Here is a 20,661-nt window from a genome sequence, read left to right as displayed (position 1 = left end):
CAACCCCCCCATGTATGTATGTATATATTTGATTTTCAAATAAACGATGGCGGCGTCGCGGAAGTAATGCGAAAGCAATTCCCGCGGCGCCGTCGGTTCAAACATGAAAAAAAAAAAAAAAAAAAAGGTTAGGTTAGGTTAGGTTAGGTTAGGTTAGGTTAGGTTAGGTTAGGTTAGGTTAGGTTAGGTTAGGTTAGGTTGCGTCTACTGCGTGGATCCCGACGACACAGCCGAGCATACGCTGTTCGCTTGTCCGAGATGGGAGGACGACCGCTCGCGCATGGTAGAAATCCTGCGAAGATCACCGGCGCCCGAAGACGTCGAGGAAATTCTCTGCGGCCCTCGACCCGACGCATTACCAGATGACGCATCAGCTAGGTCCAGGCTACTCGCGCAGGCACACATAAATCGGCTCGAGCTCATCGCCATGATCGAGTCAATCCTGGGGACCAAAGAGGAGGACGAACGAGAAGATCAGCGAAACGGCTGACTTACACTGGGGACTCGAGATGAACAACTGGACAGACCCTCACACTATTCGCTACTGCGAGTCGTCGGAGGTGTCACCGACCACGTTGTTCATCCCCCCACATGTGACACCACGGGCGGGACGGCGATCACGGCATCGCTGGACAACTGGAGAACGAGACTGCAAGGGCGGCGGACTCCGGTCGGCCCGACAAGAGGAGATCAGCACGAGACAGCAAGGGCGGCGGACTCCGGTCGGCCCGTCAAAAGGACGAACGAACCAGCACGAGTATCCAGAGCGGCGGACTCGGGTCGGCTCAGGAAAATAACAGACACCCACACACAACCTGTAATAATTGTAAACATAAATTGTTGTCATGTATAAAGAGGGGGGTAAGTCGGGGTATTGTCCCGTCTACCCCCCTCACGTATGTATAAAATGTTGATTATCAATAAACGATGGCGGCGTCGCGGAAGTAATGCGAAAGCTGTCCCCGCGACGCCGTCGGTGCAAACAGAAAAAAAAAAAAAAAAAAAAAAAAAAAAAAAAAAAAGGTTAGGTTAGGTTAGGTTAGGTTCCCGACCCCGTCATCGGGGTCCAGCCGCTCGACCTTAAGCGCTTCGGAAGCATTTGACTTGGTCACCAATGCTCTGATCGAACCGACGACTAAAAAACAAAAGGTGGCGGACGACCGCCAGACCAGCCACGCATCGGCGCAGACACCCTGTAGCAGCGACTGGAGTGTCAGGCTGAGGGAGAAGTTGAACAAGGCCAGGTCCACCCTGAAGGCAGTCGCCGCTGACACAAAGAAACTAATGCAGAGGACCTCGGACCCAGACCTGCGTAACCACATCGAAAAAATCCTGAACCGCACCAGCGACGCCTACAGCACGGTCGACTCCCTACTGGAGAAGAACGGCGACGTTGCGGACCTGCCCGGACCCACCACCGGAAAGTCCACGTCGGACGCCTCCACTGACATGGAGCTCACCCCAGCGCACTGGGAGAGTCTTGCAAGGAGAACAGCTGCGGCCAACCGTCAAAAGCGTCCACCGAATCCATCCGCCCACCTTCCCCCCCCGGACACCGAGGCCGACACCGGCATGGAGACCGAGGCCGAAGACTGGTCCAGGGTCGTTGGTAGGCGTTCAAGAAGACCGAAAACAACGACGGCTGCGGCCAACCGTCCTCCGGCCGCACCACCGCAGCCGTCGGGGTTTTCGAAGAAGGCCCCAGCCATCCTCGTCAGAAACGCCGAGGGTAAGAGTTTCCGCGACACGGTGCTGGCGGTCCGCAACTGTGGACTATCTAGGGAGGAACTCGGGGCCAGCATCACGATGAGGCAGACGCGAGACGGCAGCTTACTTTTGGAGCTTCCAAAGGGGGCGAGCTCCACCACCGCGGCTAGGAACCTAGTGTCGGCCATGTCGGATAGGCTCGGTCAAGCCATCGGCAAGGTCCACCAGCTCGGTATACAGGTGGAGGTTGAAGTCCTGGACATCGACGCTGCGGCCACAGGCCAGGAGGTGCTGGAGGCCCTCCGCAACGCCATCCCAGGGCAGGACGACCCGACGTCGAAGGTCGACCGTGACGCCATCAGCGACGTCCGAATATGGGGCACCCGATCCGGCCAACAGATCGCCACGGCCAAAATGCCCAAGCACCTGGCCTCCGCCATCACCAGGGTCCCGATCGGGTGGACCATGTGTCGAGTGCGCCCTAGGACCCTCGCCCCGACCAGATGCTTCCGCTGCCACGCGTTCGGCCACAATACCCGGGATTGCAAGGCTGCCGACAGAACCGGGGCATGCTGGAGGTGTGGCGTCATCGGGCACGCCATGAAGGACTGCGTCGAAGCCGACGACCGCTGCGTAGCCTGCGAGTCTGCTGGACTCCCGAAGGTTCCGCACAAACCGGGCTCGGGCGCCTGCGCCGCGAGAAAGATGTCGGCAGGTCACAAAGCAGGCCAATGATCAAATTCCTACAGATCAATTTAAACGTGAATTGGGCAGCGGAGCAGCTGATGGCACAAACGGCGGACGAAGAGAGAGCGGACGTGCTCCTAGTCTCCGAACCAGCGACCCACTACGGTCAGGAGGACAGGTGGTGCTTCAGCTCCGACCGTAAGGCTGCCGTGGGCATCTCCCGCCACTCCACCCTCAGTTGCAATCTCCGCGGCTCCGGGAACGGGTTCGCCTGGATGGTCCTCCAAGACGTCACCGTCTTCAGCTGCTATTTCCGCCCGGGCGCTACGATGCCTGAATTCAACGCTGCGCTGGGCGATCTGGAAGACGCCATCAGAGCCAGGGGCAACTCGTCCGTCATCGTGGCCGGGGACTTCAACGCCTGGCACAACGAGTGGGGCTCCAGAGCGAGCAACCCCAGGGGTACGGCGCTCTCCGACCTCGCCTCCAGTCTTGGGCTCCTACTGGCCAACTCGGGTACAGCCCCCACGTTCAGGCGCGGTGCAGCCACCTCGATCATCGACATCACCTTTTACAGAGGCGTAGCCCTGTCGGACTGGACGGTGTCCGAAGCCGAGTCTCTGAGCGACCACAACTACGTGCTCTTCCAAACAGCGAGTCCTGACCGGGACCAAGCGCGGTTGGAGCCGCAAGTCGACACACACCGAGGCTGGACTGTGAAGAAGCTGGACGCAGACGCCCTGAGCCTCCACCTGGCGTCCACGCGCCTGAGTCCCGTACTGGGGCTGACAGGCGTGGAGAAGGCCCTCGCGGCGGCGGACAAAATCGAAGACTTCCTCCTCGGCGCCTGCGACGCTAGCATGCCGAAGAAGAGGCCCGGCCCCGCAGGCAGGCGTCCCGTCTACTGGTGGAGCGACGAGATTGCCGAACTACGCCGATCGGCTCTGGCACTTCGAAGACGGTACCAGGCATGCCTCAGGCGCGCCGGCCACCCGGGCGTTCAGGAAGCCAGGTGCAGCTACTCCGCGGCCAAGAAAGTTCTGAGGATCGCGATCCGCACCGCCAAGTCAAAGGCCTGGGCTGATCTCTGCTCACTTGTGGACAAGGATCCCTGGGGAAGACCGTACCGGCTGGTGATGAAGAAGTTTGGCACCCGCGACCCCGCAGCCGATTCCAGGGGTAGAGAGGCCCAGATAGCGGACTCCCTGTTCCCGGCGGCTCCCGCCACGGACTGGAGCCTGGAGCCTTCGTCGGTCGTCTGTGACCTGTTCGGCATGTTCGACCCCGAAACCGGCGTACCCGAATTCGAGAGGAGCGTCCCCGAGTTCACGGCTGAGGAACTCCGAGCGGCTGCCCGCAGACTCTCGCCAGGAAAGGCTCCCGGACCATCAGGCGTCCCGAACGAGATCTTGAGGGCCCTCGTCACCACGCAGACTCATGCAGTACTTAGGACAATGAATGACTGCCTAGGCGCCCTCACATTTCCACCACGCTGGAAAAGGGCCCGCCTCGTGCTGTTAAGGAAAGGTGCCGACAAGCCCCCGGATGCCCCATCGAGCTACAGGCCGATATGTATGCTAGACTCGACCGGAAAACTGCTAGAACGACTCCTCCTCAAACGCCTGGAGACGCACCTGGACGAGCACGGAGGCTGCAGGAGAGCGCCCAACCAGTTTGGTTTCCGCAAGGGCATCAGCACCGAGTCTGCGGTCAACAGCGTCCTGAGCATGGCAGCCCAGGCAGCCACCACCCCCCGGAAGAAGAGCCTGTGCGTCCTGGTCACCCTGGACGTGAAGAACGCTTTCAATTCCTTGAGGTGGCCAGTGATCGACGCAGCGCTCAGACGTGTGCGGACGCCTGAGTACCTGGTGGAGATGCTGAGGTCATGGCTGTCCGACAGGACGCTGTTGACCGGAGCCGAGAGGTCATCAAGGACAGTGTCGTGCGGCGTACCACAGGGATCCGTGCTCGGGCCGGCTCTGTGGAACGTCGCCTACAGCTCCTTGCTGACAATGGAGGTGCCCACGGGGGTCCAACTCGTCGGGTTTGCTGACGACCTGGCAGTCGTCGGAACGGCCGTGACGGGCGAGCGGTTGGAGGACCTAGTCAACCCCGTCCTCGCGAAAATCGATGAGTGGATGTTGCGTCACGGGTTGGAGCTGGCTCATCAGAAAACCGAAGCGGTCATCCTGTCAAGGAGACGGGCGTTCGTCCCCCCGAGGCTATCGATCGGCGGTCACCCGATCACGCTGTACGGGAAGATCAGATACCTCGGGGTGATCCTGGACAAGAACTTGACCTTCGCGGCCCACGTAGACACGGTGACGAAGAAAGCTTCGCGCACGGCAGCCGCGCTGTCCAGGCTGATGCCGAACATCGGTGGTCCCTGCGGATGGAAGCGGAAGCTTCTCGGCACAGTGGTGGACAGCCAGCTGCTGTACGCCGCACCCACGTGGATCGGCAAAGCAACCGTCGCGGCCAGGACCAGAGCTAATCTGATCCGCCCGCAGAGAGCGGTCGCGTTGAGGACCATCCGCGCCTACCGCACAGTGTCAGACGAAGCCGCCCTGGTACTGGCCTCGACGGTTCCCGCGGACCTACTCGGCCTCGAGAGAAAGAGAATCCAGTCTCGCCTCGCCACCGAGCCGGCTCCCGGGGCGCTACGACCGTCCAAAGCGTCCGTGAGAAGAGAGGAAAGGGCCCGAACAATCGAGGCATGGCAACAAAGATGGGAGACCACCAGGAAGGCGTCCTGGACCAGACGGTGCATCCCATCGGTGGGACGTTGGCTCGGAAGAACGGTCCCGCTAGTGCCTCTGACGTACCACATGTCACAGGCACTGTCGGGACACGGCTGTTTTCAGTATTATTTGCACAGGCGAGCCAGGGCCACCAGCCCCATTTGTCTCCAGTGCTTGAGCCACGAGGACACCGCAGAGCACACCCTCACTGAGTGCCCCTACTGGAGCACGTTCCGGGTCCCCCTGGCCACTCAGCTGGGCCGCAGTCCAACCGCAGCCGACATCGGTGACATCGTGTGCGGTCCCCCCTTCGACCAGCTCCCGGCAGACCAAGCAGAGAAGCTGACGATCCTGACGAACGCGGAGGAAACGTTCCGCCTGTTTTACCGGATGGTCGAAGAAATCATGTCATCGAAGGAGGACGAGGAGAGAGCCCGCCAAGCCGCAGAACTAGCTGATGGAGCGGACGTATAACCCGTCGTTTTGTAAAAAAAAAATTTAGTTAAGTTAAATTCTTTGTAGCTGAAGGCAACTTTGGGAGAGTAGAGTCTCCCCATTTGTAATCCATACCACCTATGTATTGTTGTTTGTGACAGGCAGCGAGTGAGAGATTAGCTCACCGCTACTGACTCAAGTTTGTTATTGTGATTGTGATCAATAAACGATGGGGTCCGGAGGGGAAGTAATGCTCACGCGGTTCCTCCTCCGGTCCTCGATTTAACCGAAAAAAAAAAAAAAAAAAAAAAAAAGGTTAGGTTAGGTTAGGTTAGGTTAGGTTAGGTTAGGTTAGGTTAGGTTAGGTTAGGTTAGGTTAGGTTAGGTTAGTTCAGCGGTGGCTGTCATAGTGAAAGGACGTGTCTCTGCGTCGCTCCTGCGAAAACGTGTTTTTTCCGTGGAAATAGTGAACAGTTTTTTACGTTTTATGCACCGATTGACGCATCATTAAATGCTGAATCGACTGGTGCAAACAGCGGACAAATCGGCACATTTCTCGCTGAGAAAACTCAATTTTTCGGTATAGATATTGTTTTGGCTACTGTGTTACGTAAGTAATCAATTTCTTCCTTTTTGTCGTAAAAAGTGCGCGTTCGGGCCGGTGTCGGTGTTGAGTCGGCCTGACTAAAACCCACCGCACCCTCCCGAAGGGTTCGGTGTATCGCGCGCCTCCCTCGGACCCCCAGGTGCCGAGAAAACCAGCAGACTAAGTCCCTGCGCCGCCGAGAAGTTAGCGGCCGAAATACAAGTGCCACGCTCGCGCGCAGTGGCTAAAAAGACGCGTCTGCCGAAGACGAAGCCAAGGACACTCTCACCGTCGAGGTCCGACAAAGAACGGGTGAGTTATCTTGCATTTAAGTATCCCCCTATGCTAATACACGGCCGCCCAAAGCCGCCGGGTGAAAACGGTAATTCCGTTTAAACAGCTGTTTCCGAGCAAAACAGCTGGGACAGCGTTGTGGACCAACTATCGCCACCTGAACAGACGACGGGGAAATAGTTGCGGTGTCTCTTGTTCCCCAACGTGTCGGCGGGAATTCAAATTTCTACGCCGCGTGCATGCGCGTGCGAAGATTATCGTTTTGGGGTATTACGCAACAACGAAGTGTCGGAGAGAGCTGGGGTCAACACTATATACACTAGTGCACTCTGGCGCACTACATATTAAAAGTGACCCTCCCCCCCCCGTTTTTTGAGATTTTTGAATTAAGTATATCTCGGCCAGGAATCATCCTAGAGGACCCGTTCTTGCGCCATTGGATTTGGATAACTGTCCTTTACAAGTCCCTTCCATAGTCGGTGGGTCTAAAATCCCTTCCAAGGGATCGGGGCTTCCCACGAAGGGATCCTAACCAAATTTGGCACACGGCATCCAGAGGCCAAGCCAAAGGACCCTGCTAAATTTGGAGCCGATCCGAAGGGTCCGAAAAAAGGGATTTTCCCCCCCTCGGGGGCAGCTGGCGTCAAATTCAGGGATACCGCTAGAGCGGAGTTTCGAACCATATCCCCGAAGTTTTGGAGCGGCCAGGGCGCTCAGGGGCCAGCCGGCAGCGCTCCACAAACAGACCAGGGCGCCGATACCTTTGGATTGGGTGCCCCGGTGACTGTTCCTAAATAGACGACACGGATTTGGTCCCGGCACCACCTCACTGCTCGCTGTTGGGTGGATAAGTGGTAGCAGCAAAGGGGGCAAGGGTCACCGGACCTCCCCCTTGCCATGGACTCCCCCGGTGCATCCTACATAGCTCTAGGTAAGCTAGGCCAATGCCTGTCAACCCAGGACGGGGGCCTGAAACTATTGTTTACCAAGGCCGCGGCGCTCGGGGCGACAAGGGACAAGCTGCGCTCAGAGATGGTGAAAACCGCGCTCGACGAGCTCCTCGAAGTAATGTCGGCCATCGAGGACTGCAACAAAAAGGTAATCTTTCAATACAACGACACTAAGAGACTGATGAAGAAGGAAGAGGAGCAGAGGAGGTCAGGTGCGACGAACACTAGGGACATGGAGACCCAGTCCCCGTGTTGGTGGGACATCGTTGGAGTGCCAGCCCAGCTAGAAACCCGGGGGGATGCCAGCTCATCGACAGCCGCACCACACTCATGGACCGAGGTGGTGAAGAAGGGGAGGAAACAGAAACCTCCCCCGGCAGGTCAGCAGCCCGCGGATTCTATAAAGGGGAATGGAGGCGAGCAGGCCAACAAGGTGGACAAGCCCAAGCGCATCAGGAGGCGACCCACGGCTATCATGGTAGACGCGACCAGTGATGATGACTTCCCGGCACTCGCAAGGCGAATCAAGAGTGGCATGGACGACCAGTGTGATGCCATAACGGGAATGAAGAAGGCGAGGAACGGCGGACTTCTCCTAGAGGTGAGAGGCGATGACACGGTGCTGGAATCTATTAGAGAGAAAGTCGCCAAATCCGCCGGACAGGAGATCAACGTCAGATTGCTGCAACAGAAAACGCTTCTGGAGATTCGCGACATCGATGCTTGGTCAAATAAGGAAGACATTATGGATTCATTCGAGAAGGAAGCCGCAATTTCTAAGGAAAACGTCAAGGTTATTAGCCTCAGGGCATCGTACGGTGGCTCTCAGACAGCCTTAGTCCTCCTTCCGGCCAGTCAGGCGCACGAGGTAGTGAAGAAAGGACGGATGAAGATCAGCGTGGTTAACTGCAGGGTCAGAGAGGCGGAGAAGAGAAACGGGAGGTGCTTTAAGTGTCTGGCATTTGACCACGAGTCAAAGAGTTGCAAGGGGCCTGACCGAAGCAAATGCTGCAGAAGGTGCGGCCAGGACGGCCATTACGTTGTTGACTGTACAGCGGAAAGAGCGGACGCAGCAGCGTTCACGGAGGCCTTGAAAAAAGAGACACTAGGATACCAAGAGGTGATCACTGCCATCGGCAGCAAAGGGAAGGAGACCACATCTCAAGAATCAGTAACACAGTCAGTATGTTAAATATCATACAGATCAACGTTGACGGTGGGAGAAACGCCCAGGATCTATTAATGGCTACAGCGAACGATCGTGGTGCTGATGTCATAATTGTCAGCGAACCCTATCACATTAGATCAGAAGAGGAAGGATGGTTTCCAGACAGCACAAATGAAGCGGCTGTGGTTATAGCCAACCCCATGACCCGGGTGCGAGAGGTTGGTCCTAGGAACAACGCAGGCTTCCGATGGGTTACCTTGGAAGAAGTAACAATATATTCATGCTACTGGTCACCTAACACTGAATATACCTTATTTGTTGACTTTTTGGACAGGCTGGAGGGCAGTGTTAGGAACGCCAAAGGAGTCGTTATTGTCGCAGGAGATTTTAACGCCAAATCCCCAGTCTGGGGAGATCATAGAGAAGACCCCAAAGGACGAGCATTAGCGGACATGATGGCCAGCATGGACATGGTGGCATGCAACCAGGGAGACAGACCAACATTCTGTAGAACTTATAATGGAGGAATATCAAGGTCCCACATTGACATAACCTTCGTCACAGGAAGCGGGTACCACATGGTCCGAGACTGGGAGGTCCTGGAAGACTATACTGGGTCCCTGCATAAATACCTTGTATACAAGTTCTCAAGCGGAAAACAGGTAGAAATACATCAGCCAGGAACAAAGTGGGCATGGAGAAAGCTTGACAAGGGAAAACTGGTACAATACATAAATTCAAGCAACGTCGGTGAAGAAGAATTAGAACCCGTAGCTGCATACACTGCGCTGGACAGGCACCTTGTGGGGGCATGTGACAGTTGCATGCCCAAAGGTCAGTACAGGAGGGGAAAGAAACCAGTATACTGGTGGAGCAGTGAAATAGCGGATCTGAGGAACGACTGCAAGAAGGCGAGGCGTAGAAGTAAGAGAGTGCGTCACAAATCGGTGGAGGTGCAGGAACAATGTCGGCAGGACTTCAAGACCGCGAGGAATGCACTTAGAAAGGCTATCAGAAGTAACAAAGAAGCCTGCTGGAAGAACCTATGCGAGCAAGTAGAGAAAGACCCATGGGGTCTCCCCTATAAATTGATTACCAAGAAAATAATGGGCAAAAGACCGATTCCTGGACTCTCCATACCCGGAAGGTTAAACACAATTGTAGAGGGATTATTCCCCAAGGATCCCAAAATCGTCTGGCCAACAGTAAACGGTCATAACCCATTCGCAGACGTCTCGTGCGAGGAGATCCGGGATCTAAGTAAGAAGATTCCGTTGGGGAAGGCACCAGGACCGGACGGGGTGCCTGATGCGATAGTACGCGAAGTTGCCTACAGGAGACCGGAGATCATGCGGAATACTTTTAACTGCCTACTCAGGAACGGCCTCTTCCCTACCCCGTGGAAGGCGGCCAAGCTGGTGCTCCTGCGGAAAGGAGAAAAACCGTTGGAAAACCCGTCTTCATACAGACCGATCTGTCTGTTGAACACCATTGGAAAGATGTTTGAGAGATTGGTAAAGGGGCGCTTAGAAAAGCACTTGATCGAGAACGGAGACCTCAACGACAGACAGTTTGGTTTCAGGAAGGGGCGTTCCACGGTTGACGCCATACAGAAAGTGATGGAAACGGTCGAGAAAGCCGGATCGGGACCACTATACAAGAGGAAGCTGTGTGTGGTGGTAGCCTTAGACGTGGCGAACGCTTTTAACTCGGCGAGATGGGAGAACATCGTAAAGGCGGTGCGAGAAAGACAGTTTCCTCAGTATCTCGTCAACATCCTGCAGAGCTATCTTAGTGACAGGGAGATCGACTATGAGGGAAAAGTGTGGCCTACTACATGCGGGGTTCCACAGGGTTCAGTCATGGGCCTTAGGTTAGGTTAGGTTAGGTTAGGTTAGGTTAGGTTAGGTTAGGTTAGGTTAGTTCAGCGGTGGCTGTCGTGGTGATCGGACGTGTCTCTGTGTCGCTCCCGCGGAAACTTTGTTTTCTGTCCGAAATAGTTGTCCGTTTTTTACACGCTAGGTGCTGGTTGAAGCGTCACACCATTCTGCGTCGACCCATCCAAACCGCGTCGAAATCGGTTGCGATCCCAGCGAGAAACCCAGTTTCTCCCGCCTTAGGGCGTTGCTGGCTACTGTGCTACGCACAATTCCGTAAGTCGATAAAAAGTGCGCGTTCGGGCCGGTGTCGGTGTTGAGTCGGCCTGATTAAAACACACCGCACCCTCCCGAAGGGTTCGGTGCATCGCGCACCCCCCTCGGACCCCTAGGCGCCGCGAAATCAAGGGAGTCAAGATCCAGCGCCGCCGTGACCTTTGCGGCTGAAATACCTGTGGCACGTTCGCGCGTAGTGGCCCAAAAGGTGCGTCAAGAGGAGACAGATTCGGGGACACCCTGTCCGACGAGGTCCGACAAATATCGGGTGAGTGATCGTTAGTTTTACCTCATCCCTATAGCAGTACACGGCCGCCCAAAACCACCTGCGCGAAAACGGTTAATCCAAGAAACAGCTGATTAACAGCTGTTTCCGCGTAGGGAAGAACTGCCCCCGCGTGATAAGGCGACGGGGAACATCTAGTGCCGTGTGACGAACTGTCTGTGAACAAGCGACGGCGCAACTTGTCACCCGGCGGGAAATTCAAAATTCCTCCACCACGGAGGTTAACGGATTTGGCGATAAATCCGCGAATAATCGCCGGAGGGAGACGGGGTAAACATCAAAACCACTTTTAGGGGGCACCGCTTATTTTTCCCCCATCGGGAACATAAGCCCCCACCCCCCCCACCAAACAGTTTTTCGCCCGTATCTCGGTAGGGTTTCACCGTAGAGCTTCGGGAGAAAAAATTTGCCCTCCCAAAACCCTCTGACCTACCAGGACGATTTTTCACAAGACCCCGAAGACCCGAACCCTCTACCTCCCCCAGGAGCGGAGTTAGGGGAAGTGATAGGGACAGTGACCGATACCTTCGGATTTGGCCATTGCTCTGTCCTCTTGGGTGCATTAGGAGAAGTGGTAGCAGCAAAGGGGGCAAGGGTCACCGGACCTCCCCCTTGCCATGGACTATATAACTGGTTCCGATGACTATGCCAATTTGGCTGCGGGGACATTAACCTGTGGTGACATTAAGGCGACGGCTGCGGTAGCCGTAGAAACCGAGAAGAATGAGCTGAATATATCGGCCATGCTGGCCGCGGAGACTAAGGAGCTGACCATGCTGATGGAGATCAGGAGTACTCTCATCAAGGAGGAAGCTAGTTTTAAGCGGGTGAAGGCTGAGGGCGTGAGGGAGGCAATCGCCAAGATCACCAATCTGCTGAACATCGTCCTTGCAGAGAGACCGAGTCTCAGAAAAGCAAGGAGGATGCTCGTCGATGCAGTGAAGGCGAACGACCCGCCACAATGTGAAGCAAATTTACTTACCGTGGTGACGGAGTCTCTTGCCCGGCAGGAAGCAGGTCTTGCGGCCCACTCGCAGCGGCTTGAGAAAATGGAAGAGATGCTTGCTTCCCAGTCGAAAACGGTTGTGCCGCTGAAGATGCGAGAACCCCCGAACGGCAACCAGGAGGAGTGGACCGACGTTGTTAAAAGGTGGCCCAAGAACAAGGGAGCCGTCGTTCAAAAGAAAGTGCCACCGCAGTCGCAGAAAACCGCTAGGACGAGGAACCCAGCAATTGTGATCCGGACGGACACTGATGCTTTTCCGGCGCTAGCGAAGAAACTCCGTGGTGACCCTAACATCGGTTCCGGGGAAAAAATAAGAGCCATGCGCAAGACGCGAAACGGCGACATGCTTCTAGAAGTAAATGAGGAGGAGACGACCATTGGTGCACTCAAGGAGGAGATATCCAAGCTGGTCGAAGGCGAAGGGGTGACTGTCAGTGCGCTCTCGCAAAGGAGCGTGGTGGAGCTGAGGGATGTCGACAGTTGGTCGGACAGGGATGAGGTCGCCCAGGCGCTGGCCGCGGTGACGGGCTTACCAAGGGAGGATGTGCAGGTTATTGGTCTCCGCAGGGACTTCGGTGGCTCTCAGGTGGCGGTCGCGGTACTCCCGGCGGTAGCAGCACGCAAACTTGTGGAGAAAGGTAGAGCGAGAATCGGACTAGTGAACTGCAGAGTCCGCCCCGGTCAGACCCGCACTCGCTGTTTTAGATGCCTTGCCATGGGACATGTTTCCAAGAGCTGCACGGGGCCGGACCGATCGACCTGCTGCCGTAGATGTGGAGCTCTGGGCCACCAGGCGAAGGACTGTGTCGCAGAACGAGGAGTCGCGGCGACGTTCAGCAAGGTCCTCAACCTAGAAGAGGCCACGGGCACCCAACAAGACGACACGGAGGGAGTGATCAATAAATGATCAACTTCCTACAGATCAACATTGGCGTTAGTCCGGTAGCGCGGAACCTAATGTTGCAGACGGCGAGGGAGATGGACGTCGACGTCATTATCATCTCCGAAAATTGTAGAAACCAGGGCGAAGACCACGGCTGGTTCGACGACTCCTCTGGTCGATGTACACTGTACGTAAACGATAGCGTACCTATAGAAGTCATTGGACCGCCAGAGAATGGCTTCCGTTGGCTGCAGATTGCTGGACTGCGAGTGTACAGTGTATACTGGCCGCCAGCATCGAGTGTCTCATTGTTAAGTTTCACGGACTTCTTGACGAGACTGGAGGGTAGCATCCGCACTTCGGACGTCCCCGTTGTGTTGGCAGGAGACTTCAACGCGAAGTCACCTGTGTGGTGCTCCCCGATCACTGATCCACGTGGTGAACTCCTCGCAGATATGGCGGCTTCGGTAAATCTGCACGCCGCAAATACAGAGAGTCCCACATTCGTCAGGGGGGGTTCAGAGACCCATATAGATATCTCGTTCGTCTCCGACGCGATTGTTCCAAGACTTACAGGTTGGAGAGTCTTAATGGATGTGGAAAGTGCCAGTTACCACAAATACATCGCATTCACCATACAGACAGCAGCGCCTAGACCTGACGCCGTCACCCCAGATGGTTGGAACTGGAGAAAGATGGACTGTGACAAATTGAAGTCCTTTCTGTCGAACACGTCGATATGCGAGACACACGAAGGCGAACTCCACGAGTCAATAGACAATTACGTCAAAAGGGCCTGTGATGTATCGATGCCGAAAAAGAAGCCGCGAGGAACCAGGAAGCCCGTGTACTGGTGGTCGGACGAGATAGCCGAGCTCCGTAAGTCGTCGCTCAGGGCTAGGAGGATATTCCAAAGGGCTCGTAAAAGGATGGGTCCCGAGGAGTGCCGGGAGGAGCAGCAGACAGCAAGGGAAGCAATGAAAGCACTCAGATTGGCGGTCAAGAAGAGTCAGGAGAACGCGTGGAAGGAACTTTGTGACTCGGTCGATCAAGACCCGTGGGGCCTACCCTACAGATTGGTTACAAAGAAGCTTCTGGGCAGGCGGCCCATTCCAGAGCTCACCGCTCCGGGTCGATTACCCGCAATACTAGCGGGCCTCTTCCCGTCTGGACCAGCAGCGGAACACTTCACCCCGCAGGCGAAGGCCGCTTTTCCGAGTATAACGAAAGATGAAATTGTGACGATAGCCCACACCTTACCAACAGGTAAAGCGCCAGGCCCAGACGGTGTACCAGATGCCGTAATCAGAGCAGTGGCCTTGGCTAGGCCCAGGGAGGTGGCCATGGTCTTCAACCAGTGCCTGGAGAAGGGACTATTCCCTGGCGCATGGAAGTCAGCCAGACTGGTGCTCATAAGGAAACCGGGTAAGCCGCTGAACTTACCATCGTCATACCGACCGCTGAGCCTGATCAATACGGTGGCGAAATTATTTGAGCGGGTGATAAAAAAGCGTTTGGAGGCTCACCTCGATGCTACACCAGAGGGGCTCTCCTGCCACCAGTACGGCTTCCGAAAAGGACGTTCAACGCTGGATGCTTTAGAGGCGGTCTGCGGAATGGTACAACGCGCCGGGTCGGGTGCCCTCGCTCGCCGTGACCTCTGCGCTCTGGTTGCGATTGACGTAGCGAACGCGTTCAACACTGCGCCATGGAGGAAGATCGAGGAAGCTCTGAACAGGAAAAGCGTGCCCGGATATCTAATGAATATCGTCCGAAGCTATCTTAACGACCGTCAGCTGCTGACGGAGGCAGGGAGTATGGCGGTAACTTGCGGTGTTCCACAGGGATCCGTTATCGGCCCCCTACTGTGGAACATCTTCTACGATGACCTACTGCGATTAGAACAGCCGAACGGAGTGCAACTAGTCGGCTTCGCAGATGATATCGCCATCGTGGGCACAGCACACACTACCGACCTGCTAGAGGAAGCCATGAATCCGGCGCTGGCGATAGTAGCAGAGTGGGTCAACAACAACGGGCTAAGCATATCGGTCGCCAAGACCCAGGCCATTATGCTGACCAACAAGAGGGCGTACCGAAAACCGGATTTCTGGCTACAGGGGACGCTGCTAGAGCTAAACGACCATGTGCGGTATCTCGGTGTGGAGCTCAGCACTACACTGGGCTTCAAGACTCATCTGTCCCTGGCGAGCGGCAAAGCAGACAAGACGGCAACTGCGCTATCCAGAATAATGCCGAACGTCGGTGGCCCGAAACCGTGCAGGAGGAAACTCCTGGCAACAGTAGTGGAAAATCAATTACTGTACGCCGCACCAATTTGGAGCGCGTCATTGATTTTCCACAATCACCGTCAGATGATACTCGGCCCACAGAGGAGAATGGCCGTCCGGGTGGCAAGTGCCTACCGAACAGCGCCAACAGATGCGATACTTGTGGTAGCGGGCCTAACCCCAATACACTTAGCCGCACGTGCTAGGGCCGATGCGAGGAGACTTAGCAATAACGCATACGGCATGGACAAAAAGGAGGCAAAGCGGCTCTCCGAAGAGCGGATAGTCCATTGGTGGCAGACAGAATGGGAAGATAACAACAAGACCGGTGAATGGACCAGAAAATTGATTCCCAATGTATGCACATGGATTAATCGAAAACACGGTAGAATTGGATACCATCTAACCCAATTTCTAATTGGTCATGGGTGTTTCCAATCTTACCTACATAGGTTCACGCGAGTAGAAAGTCCTGAGTGCGTCTCGTGTGGGTATGAAGAAGATGATGCCGAGCACACATTCTTCAACTGCGGAAGATGGGCAGCCAAGAAGAGGGATCTCGAATTCATGCTGGGGGAAGAGTTCTCACCAGGCACGGCGGTCCAGTTGATGCTCAAAGACATGGCCAGCTGGACGAGAATAGAGAGATATATTGGCAGTATCCTAAGGACCAAAGAGGAGGAAGAGACTGAACGGCAGCGACATCCGTAAATATAGTTAAGTTGGAAATGTTTTGTAGCTGGAATGGCGCATTTTATGGAAGGTAGAACCCTTCATTTTGTATTTTTTTTTTTAGAAGCTTAATGTAAGAGCTATGGTCCGGGGATTAGCCGGGCCATACTCAACCGTTTATGTACATTTGTTGAATAAATGATGGGGGCCGGGAGGAAGTAATGCGCAAGCAGTTCCCTCCCAGTTTCCCGATATCACCCAAAAAAAAAAAAAAAAAAAAAAAAAAGGTTAGGTTAGGTTAGGTTAGGTTAGGTTAGGTTAGGTTAGGTTAGGTTAGGTTAGTTCAGCGCTCCCCCGACGGGACCCACCTTGTCGTGGTGGGGGAGCTTGCGGGCCTTTAGTTAGGTCCTACTAAGCGGTTCCATACCCGGCCCTGACCTTAACTGGTTGGGGCCGGAGCAAAAGAGCCCCCCCTGGCCTTGGATGGCTGTGGGTGGCAGGTCGGAGGTAGCCTGCTAGCACTTAGCAAAGCCCTAGTGTAAGGAGTCCACTACTTAAAAACTCTGAGTCACCCTGTCCTTAGCTGGATGGGGTGGCAAGGTCGGAGGCAGCCTGCTCGCTCGCAGCAAATGCCCTAAGGGAAGGACAACCCTGACAGAAAACCCTTCAACCCCCAACTCGTCATGGGGGTCTCTTGGCACGGAAGTAGGAACGTGTCCACGAGGACCCTGTGGGGCACCTGGCGCCCCCCACAGTATCTAGCCTTCCCCGTGGTACGCTGCTCTGCTACGGGGCGACGCAACCTTCATGCCCACTCGTGGGAACTATATGGATTTGAACATAAAGAACCCAGGTTCATCAACTGGCCAAATGATGAGCGGGAGCCAAACCGCAAAAGTAATGCAAAACGCAGATTTGGGAAGAAATGTGGAAGATCTGAGGCAGGCTTCCCCAGCTGGTGCTGGCACTGTGTCCGTTGGTAGCGCTGCGAGGCAGGACTCTACCTCTGGACGAAAATCCGAGTCGGAGACTGCAACTCCACCCGCAGCTAGAAGAGACAGCGGCGTAGCTGGTTCAGATGGAGACACGCTTCAAAGCGCGGTAATCCATCTCCGTAAGTGTATCGCCACACAGGATGGTGGCTACAAGCTGTTAGTCCAGAAGGCGTCGGCTCTGGAGGCGTGGTCGATCAAGACGAGGAGCCCGGACGTCAAAACTGCAATTGACGATTTGCTGAATGTTATCGCGGGCCTCAAGGGTAGTCGCGAAAACGTTATTAAGGCCTTCAACACCCTGACCCAGCGCGTCCCAAAGAGCGAGCAGACGCCCAAAGCCGGCAAGATGGACACGGCTGCACAAACTGAGAGGATATCAAAGGACGTAGGTTCTCAAACTTCGGGCAGCACTGATGTCCAAAGCTCGGCTATACTCAGTGCCATCGCCGAAGTCAAGGTGATAATAGCCAGGACTGATGCCAGAGTAACCGAGCAGCAAGAGCAAATCGACAAACTCCAAAGCCGGCAGGAGATTGCCAGCAGCCGATCAGCCGCGAGAAAAGGCTCGGGTAATGCTCGGGTAACTGAAAAGCAGAGCATCACTACCTCGAATAAAAAGAAGCCAGTAAATAAAAATGATAAGAGCCAGAGTGGCACTAACCGGCTTGGGCCACCTAAAGTCGTCGACACCGAATGCACCGACGCACTGGGCTACGTTGCAACTGCGTCGCAATGCACCCAAGACACGGAATTCTCGCCGACAGATCCGGAGGACGGCTTTACCTTGGTATCTCGGAAAACTAGGAGACCGAAGCCTGAAGTTTCCAACCTTCCAAACGCTCGGAAACGCATCAGAGTTCCTAAAAATCAAGCCGTCATAATTGAGAAACCCACCGGCTCAACATCATATGCGGACATGATCCGCTCGGTCAAGGCAGTGGTTGTCGAAGAAAATATTTCGTCGTCTGACATCACGACAAGAAGGGCCAAGTCGGGTAACGTCATCCTGGAGATCCCTGGAAAGGATCAAGCGGACAACCTCGCTACGGCCCTGCGGACTAGACTCGGTGGAAACATTGGCATCAGACGCCCTGCTCCAAGTGTTGCGCTTCTCATAGTCGGGATAGAAGACTCGGTTGAAGACCCAGAACTCCGGGCTGCTCTAGCAAGTTTTGATCCTGAACTGCAAGGCATGAACTCTGTCAATATCCGCCAGGGCAAAAGTGGAATCAGATCGGCAGTTGTCAGGGTCCCAATTAGGGCTGGTCTCAAGCTCGCGGAGGCTAGGAAAATTAAAATTGGTTGGGCAGTCTGCAGAATCAGACAGTTGGACGACAGAGCCCTAGCATGCAACAAGTGCAAAGAGAAAGGGCACTCAGCCAGTGCATGCACAGGTGCAGAGAAACGTCGCTGCTTTCGCTGCAAAGAATCCGGGCATCTTGTAGCAGTCTGTCCCTCCCCTGCTGACGAATCTACGTCAGCCACGGACACAAACAGCAAGAGTGAATCAATCACCCCATCTGGTACAAACGCTCGGGGCTGCGAGGTGCGTCCTGACCAGTTATCATGAGTACCTTCCTACAGATCAATCTCAACTGCTGCAAGGCAGCTCAAGCGCTGGCGTTACAGCAGGCTGCAGAGTCCAACGTCGATCTCCTCATCGTCAGCGAGCCCTGCCCAACGAAGGTCGACGCATGGTACTACGACGCTCACGGTAAAGCGGCTATAGCATGCCTCCGTGGTCTCCCAGTGGACATAGTCGGCCCTACTGAACCAGGGTTCACGTGGATCCAGGCTGGTACCCTCCGCATCTATTCTTGTTATTGGTCCCCCAGGTCTGACCCCAACCTCGCCCAATACTCTGCGTTTCTCAGCAACCTTGAGCACAGCATTAGAAGTCACAGCGGAGACTCTCTTATTTGTGGAGACTTCAACGCGCACCATTCCGCCTGGGGCAGCTGCTCCAATAACAAGAAAGGTGATGCACTGATGGACCTCATCCAGTCCCTAGGCCTCATTATATGCAACACTGGCACGACCCCCACTTTCCAGAGGGCGTCTGGCTCCTCGGTGATCGACATCACTCTGGCCTCCCCCCCGTGTGGCTTCCAGAATATCTAATTGGTCTGTCTTAGACACGGTGACCTTAAGCGATCACAGCTACATCCAGTTCACTCTCTTGTCCGCGCCCATTAAGCCAGTCAACGCGACATACTCTCGGAGACTCCACGCACCCGCTCTGGCGTCCTTTCTCTCGACCGGTCAACTACTACACTTCAGCAACAGTACTGACGTGGATGAAATGGCTATCAATCTGAACTCGGCGCTCTACGCCGTTTGTGGCCTACCCTTGGCAGACAATAAAGGTAAAAGGAGGAGCGTACACTGGTGGTCCCCGAGCCTAAGCGCGTTGCGCAAGACCGCAAACCATCTGCGTCGTGTTTTCCAGCGCAAGCGCCGACGCCTTGGTGCTGCCGCCTGCACTGATGAAGAGCTTGCTGCAAAATCCGCGAAACTGGCCCTCGTTAAAGCAATCAGAAACGCCAAAGATCAAGCCTGGAGACAACTATGTGACGACGTCGAACGGGACCCATGGGGAAAGCCCTACAAGATTGTAATGGGAAGAATGAATGTAAGGACTCCCATCCCCGGGCTTAATCTCCCAGGAAGGCTCCCAGCTATAATCCAGCACCTCTTTCCGTCACATCAGATTAATCACCTGAACACCTTTTGCCCATCATTGTCGACCCCTGCACGGAAGATCGACCTAGAGGAGCTGAAATCAGCGTGTAAAAAACTAAAGAGCGGTACTGCCCCTGGTCCAGACGGAGTGACGAGCGAAATTCTCAAAATTCTCATCAACAAACAACCCGCACCTTTCCTTCACATTGCAAACGAGTGCCTCCTGCAGGGCCGATTCCCTACTGCGTGGAAAAAGGCCAGACTTGTTCTTCTCAGGAAAGGTGACAAGCCTTTAGACGTACCCTCGTCCTATCGCCCGTTGTGTCTTCTTGACACTGCAGGCAAGCTATTTGAGAAAATGGTAGAAAACCGCATAACTGAGGAGCTGGCTCGAGGCGATGACCTAGCGGACTGTCAATTTGGTTTCCGGAAAGGCCGGTCCACCATAGCCGCTATCCAAAAACTCTTATCCTGTGTGGAGACCTCAGCGGGTCAGAAGATTGGCATTCTGACATTCGACGTTAGAAATGCCTTTAATTCAGCCTCCTGGGAGAAGATTCTGTTCGCCTGCGAAGACAAGGGCATTTCTACTCCCATCTTACGCATTCTGCACAGCTACTTCCATGACCGCTACCTAACTTCGACAGCAAATGGCACAGAATCTGTCACAGCCGTCACCAGTGGTGTTCCGCAGGGCTCCGTCCTTGGCCCTACCCTGTGGAACATCATGTACGATGGCCTATTGCGTGAGCCTCTCCCCTCAGGGGTCGAATTTCTAGCATACGCGGACGATGTGGCTCTCATCGCCAAAGACAAGGACATCTGTGTATTGGAACGACTTCTCTCTGAAGGAGCTGACACTGTCGTCAGATGGATGAAAGTGATGGGTCTTGATTTGGCAATCCAGAAATCCGAGGCAATCGTGATCACCAACACAAGGACGCACAATGACCTCCGAATTACCATCGACGGTGTTCAGATTAGAGCGGTGAATAGCGTCAAATACTTGGGCCTCCACATTGACCAGCGACTCAATTTCACCACGCACGCGGCCAGCGTGGCCGCCAAAGCAAGCAAGGTGGCGTCAAATTTGTCAAGGATTCTTCCCAACATAAGCGCTGCTAC

At 55.0% G+C, this 20,661-nt stretch overlaps 1 protein-coding gene across 1 annotated transcript; it reads left to right on the top strand.

Annotated features, from left to right (window-relative positions):
* The first annotated feature begins 509 nt into the window (after positions 1-509).
* LOC132942106 (uncharacterized) lies at positions 510-2,442 on the top strand. The gene is made up of 2 exons (XM_061010415.1): positions 510-757; positions 1,071-2,442. The coding sequence occupies exons 1-2, from the start codon at positions 510-512 to the stop codon at positions 2,440-2,442; spliced, it is 1,620 nt and encodes a 539-aa protein (XP_060866398.1).
* Positions 2,443-20,661: the final 18,219 nt, after the last annotated feature.

Source organism: Metopolophium dirhodum, chromosome 3 (assembly GCF_019925205.1).
Source record: "Metopolophium dirhodum isolate CAU chromosome 3, ASM1992520v1, whole genome shotgun sequence".
Classification (NCBI taxonomy): domain Eukaryota; kingdom Metazoa; phylum Arthropoda; class Insecta; order Hemiptera; family Aphididae; genus Metopolophium; species Metopolophium dirhodum.
The sequence above is the reverse complement of the archived record's forward strand: the minus strand, read 5'-3'. Positions and strand labels throughout refer to the sequence as shown.

What these genes read in the sequence shown, in the direction of transcription:
- LOC132942106 (XM_061010415.1), top strand. Translation starts at nt 510, where the DNA reads ATGAACAACTGGACAGACCCTCACACTATTCGCTACTGCGAGTCGTCG. An exon ending in GGACGAACGAACCAGCACGA is followed by an intron (nt 758 to 1,070) that starts GTATCCAGAGCG and finishes ATCGGGGTCCAG; the next exon opens with CCGCTCGACCTTAAGCGCTT.